At 33.0% G+C, this 5202-nt stretch overlaps 1 protein-coding gene across 1 annotated transcript; it reads right to left on the minus strand.

Moving 5' to 3' along the window:
- Positions 1-1222: 1222 nt before the first annotated feature.
- Positions 1223-5158, minus strand: LOTGIDRAFT_237883 (hypothetical protein). The gene is made up of 6 exons (XM_009048425.1): positions 4793-5158; positions 4035-4222; positions 3675-3798; positions 3319-3510; positions 2749-2916; positions 1223-2193 (listed from the first exon to the last, which is right to left on the minus strand). Exons 2-6 carry the CDS (start codon positions 4215-4217, stop codon positions 1592-1594), a joined length of 1269 nt encoding a protein of 422 aa, XP_009046673.1. The 5' UTR covers positions 4218-4222; positions 4793-5158; the 3' UTR covers positions 1223-1591.
- Positions 5159-5202: the final 44 nt, after the last annotated feature.

A 5202-nucleotide genomic window follows, 5' to 3' on the forward strand; every position in this document is an offset into this window, starting at 1 on the left:
CATTTGTTCTTGGCATATATGACATTTGTTCTTAGCCATATATGACATTTGTTCTTGGCAATATATGACATTTGTTTTTGACAACATATGACATTTGTTCTTGGCAATATATGACATTTTGTTCTTGGCAATGTATGACATTTGTCCTTGGCAATATATGACATTTGTTTTTGACAATATATAACATTTTTTCTTGACAATATATGACTTTTGTTCTTGGCAATATATGGCATTTGTTCTTGGCAATATATGACATTTGTTCTTGACAATATATGACATTTGTTCTTGGCAATATATGACATTTGTTCTTGACAATATATGACATTTGTTCTTGACAATATATGACATTTGTTCTTGGCAATATATGACATTTGTTCTTGACATTATATGACATTTGTTCTTGGCAATATATGACATTTGTTCTTGGCAATATAGACTTGCGTTTATTGTTTTATATAAAAAAAAATTCTTTACCCTTCCCCCTTTAACAATTGTGTAGCCACCTCTCGACCCTTCCAGTTAATGGTTAACAGAAACGTCACACTGCTCTGGGGTCTTCACGATCAAAGCCTTGACACAGACCCGCTTACGAGGATAATAACATTCTATGATAGGTCACAATGACCTGGTGTATTGGTTTTGATAGATAAATATATATATGATCTCTATACACTATGCAGACGAAAACACTATTGTTAGTGCCTTTTGGACCAGGGAGAAATAAAATCAGAGGCGAGGTCATGTTTGAAATAATATGTATGAATAATAAAGCTATTTTCAAATGCTAATAAAAAAATTAAAAACCCCCTTGTGCAGAAAAGTAGAACATTAAAACTCCCAAGTAGAAATAGGTTACGAAAACTATAGCACCGAACATAGTTAATTATGTGGCTTTATTGACAATTTGGTTGCTCTGATAATAGCCCAACTTAACTAGATTAGATGTGATCAACTCAGCTCACAGACTGACTCATAGTTAAATGGGCCTTTTACAATTGCAATCAAATAATCAATAGGGAAGCATTGTTTACAATCAATACGCAACTTTTATTGGAAATATTTAAACAGAACTCGAATCATCGTGTTTCTCAAGAGTTTCACGCTATGCAATCTTCAGTAAAAATAAAAACAGATACTGTTGTTACTCCAGAGTTTCACGCTATGCGATCTTCAGACACACTGTCTACATAAAATATATTAGATACGGATTAACGAATTCGTATTTGGTGAAATCATGTATTCAAGCAAACAAGCTTTTATCTATAATACACAGCGAATAATATGTACATTATGAAAATGATTTTGGCAATTTGTATCAACACAGAAGAAGGACTTTCGTCCGTCAAGAAATTGACAAGAGATTGAAATAGAAAGAAACATCAGTATTTTGCAAGTTTCCTCTGTCCACCTTAAAACTATCGTTCCTTTTCCAAACGTTTTTGTAGTGATCTCTTCTGGATTATCTCTATCCGTTTACAGGTGAGTCGACCTGAAGCTATTAGAAAGATGACTTATTAAAGATCGCCAAAAAATTCAATCACATGCTTTAGATGCATCACAATGCAAATGAAAAGACCAAGCAACCAAAGAGTTACTTGGGAATGTGACCTGTCTTGGCGAACAACAGCAACTTTTTAGCTTCATAGGTCTTCATTTTGAAATCTTCCACTAAAGTAGGCTCGTCTAAAGTCAATAAAAGTGGCCCATCTATTTGTGCTTCCTTCAGCGGCTTTACGTACTTGTCCAAGTGTAATTTTGTAAGTGCCTCACTGATGTCGCTGATGCAGAACTCCAGAACAAAGTCAGTAGGACAGAAACTACCAATGCTTCCGCCGGATATGGACATCTCATCCCCACTAAATTGACCTTGTCTAGGTCGGTGATGCATATCTGGATTTTGAAAAATGCTCCCACCCGAAAAGAAAGCTTCATCTGGTTCTGAATCGCACTTAGTTTTAGATTTTCCACCAGATACTGGCGACTTTGGGCTGAGGGGGGTTGAACTTGTCTTCCTTACAGTTTGTCTCGGTGGTAACGCGGGCTTTTCGTCGGGTTGAGATACATCAACATTATCAGAGGCACTTGAGGTCGATGACTGTCGTCTCTTGATATCCACGAAGCTTTTGGGGTCGATATAGTCGTAGATGTTATTTGATGTGATCATCTCACAGTCTTCTGGAAGCATAGCTATATCTGGAAATTATAAAAAAAAAAGGTATTTATTTTAATTGAATAAAAAAATAAATAATTTAAAAGAATTAATTGATCAATTGAATAAATCAAATATCAAATAAAATTAAATAAAAATTTTAAAAAAATAAAAAGTAAATGATTAAATAAATAAATAAATAAATAAATAAATAAATAAATAAATAAATAAATAAATAAATAAATAAATAAATAAATAAGAATAAAAATTTTAATTTGAAAAAAATCAAATAAAAAGTGAATAATTAAATAAGATTAAATGAAAAGAAAATAATAATATTGGATTAAATTAAAAGAAATGATATAAAATAAATAAATAATTAAATCAAATTAATTAATATATTTAAAAAATATTTATATTCAAATAAAATAAAATAGACGTAAATTAAATTTAATACGATTAAATTAATGATACAAAAGAAAATATCAAATTGAATTAAAATGGATTAAAAAAAAAAGAATAGATTTAATTTTAAGAAAAGTAACTTAAATTGCAATTAAATGAAAAAATAAAAAAGTGGAATAGTGTCTCTTTCCTACCATTATTTCCCGATTCTAAGTCGAAATGGAATTTTTCAGCTGCTTTATTAAGGCCAATCTGAAAGTTCTTGAAATCCTGTTCGTCCCCGTTCATAATTCCATTTACTGCTGCAACGCTGATTTCTTTGACATACAGTGGAACCAAGACAACTCTTTCCAACATCATTCCTGATAGAAGACAATGATGCCAATGTTAGTTTATTAATATAAGCCTTAGTTGTTAATTTTCCAATATTAATCTCTCCATGAAGCTTTAGATACACGTGTCGACAGCAGGAGATAAGCTCATATAGGACAAAACTTTTTTTATTTTTTTTGCTGATATCTTTCTTTCCAAACATTTTTTTTAACTTATCTATTTCCAAATACACAATATTTTCTTGTACTTATATATTTCCAAATGCCCACTATTTTTCTTGTGCTTTTATATTTCCAAATGCCCAATATTGTTCTTGTACTTTTATATTTCCAAATGCTCAATATTTTTCTTGTACTTATATATTTTTGCTTTCACCATTTCTGGTACTTTCCTTCTTTGGTTTAGTAACACTAAAAGTCGGGTATATTTACCTGCACTATCGACGCAGTTGGCCAAGAAATATTTCTCATCATAGATCTCGGTTAAAACAATGTTTCCAAAATTAAAACACTTAGTATTGTTGGCACCAATTTTGAACTCGGCCTTTGCACTGGCAGCAAACTGAACTATGCATGGTAGTTCGTTGTCTTCCAGGATACGTGCCAGCGTTTGTACATCACCAACTAAAAAATATAATGAAGTTTTACTTCTCTGATGTGGAACTTTACCTCCTGGAGTCCGTCAATATTATGGAATGTGTTTTGAGATAAATTCTGTCAGGAAAGTGGTATTGGTTGATTGATACGAGTATGCTGGTTTGACTGTACGGAAATTGCCGACTACTTACCATTTTTACGACCTCTAACGGTACGAAATTTCATGGGAAAGTTGGCTGGAATTGTCAGGTATCGACCTTTAATATCCCGGGCTATGACCCGTTTTTGGCGGGAAATATGAGCAAGTCTGAACGTCTGAAAATACAAAATAATTAACAGGACTGAATTGTGAAATATTTGATGTCATTCTTCCAAACATTTAGGGGACAGAAATCTCGAAGTTTCATTTTCCATTCACTGGTGCATTTTTAGGTTGGGTAGGAACAAATTTTACCATATCATAATTCTAGAAAGGAACAACTGCTGATAGGATTGTCAGAGCTTCGTCAATATATAACATAAGAAAGAGTGATCCACAAAGACCTTCTTACCTGATCCCCACTAAATGTTTCCAAATCAGTATCTGCATAATTCCCAATGGTCACGATCATCAGAAGTGGTAGTTTTCTTCCATACCGCTCATAGAACTCCATCACTTCCATGTCGTTGTCTTCATTGGTGAAACGTATAAACCTCTGTACATCCTTTGTCAGTGGTTCCGGTGGAATGTTCATGTTTACTGTTTTATAAAAAAAAAAGGACATGCAAGTCGGTTAAAATCTGTCAGCCTCGCAGCCATGAATGCAAGTTTTTCGAGCATGACTCTCAAACTGGGTAAGTTATTCGGGCAACCTCAGATATTTCAAACCCTCGGACGCCAACTGAGATAAGTACAAAGTTATTGGTAAAGAAGTCAGATAACAGAGTTGTTGATAAAGACGTCGGATAACAGAGTTGTTGATAAAGAAGTCGGATAACAGAGTTGTTGATAAAGAAGTCAAATAACAGAGTTGTTGATAAAGAAGTCAGATAACAGAGTTATTGATTAGGAAGTCAGATAACAGAGTTATTGATTAGGAAGTCAGATAACAGAGTTATTGATTAGGAAGTCAGATAACTAAGCTGTTCGTAAGAAAACAGAAAAGAGTAGTAATAGATTGCGATGGTAAGTAAAATAACAGGGCTTAAGTTAACGTATGTAACAGAACAAAGATGGTCAGAGAACAGAAAATAATAGTTAAACAGAAAAGCGTGTCTGTCATGATTCAAAACTGTTCAAAATTTTAAATGAATTAAACGAAGGACATACCTTTTATTTATTACCCGATATTATCTCAATTTCTTTCTATTATATAATAATAACTTGACGTCTATCTATAACTTTAAGGTCCTACGTGTTGTTCACCTAGAGATATCCTTCAATGAATACTGCTTTAGTTGAATTTGAAGTTGATATAGTATGTTCATATCACAATCATATGAACTCTATGAAGAAATGTAAGTTAGTCCGGTGTGAAATCCATATCAAAAGAGTGCATCAAACTTCCTTCTCTAGGTCGGATGCGAGATGTTTAGTTTGTCATTTGTAAATGTCCAGTAATTCCTGTAAACGCCTTGAGAATCCTCGACAAATTCAACACAAAATTTCCGATTTGTCACCCAACCTCGAAAAAACTTCCTTGTTTATCACGTGAGCCCTAGACCTAAAGTTGATATTTG

Source organism: Lottia gigantea, assembly GCF_000327385.1.
Source record: "Lottia gigantea unplaced genomic scaffold LOTGIsca_121, whole genome shotgun sequence".
Classification (NCBI taxonomy): Eukaryota; Metazoa; Mollusca; class Gastropoda; family Lottiidae; genus Lottia; species Lottia gigantea.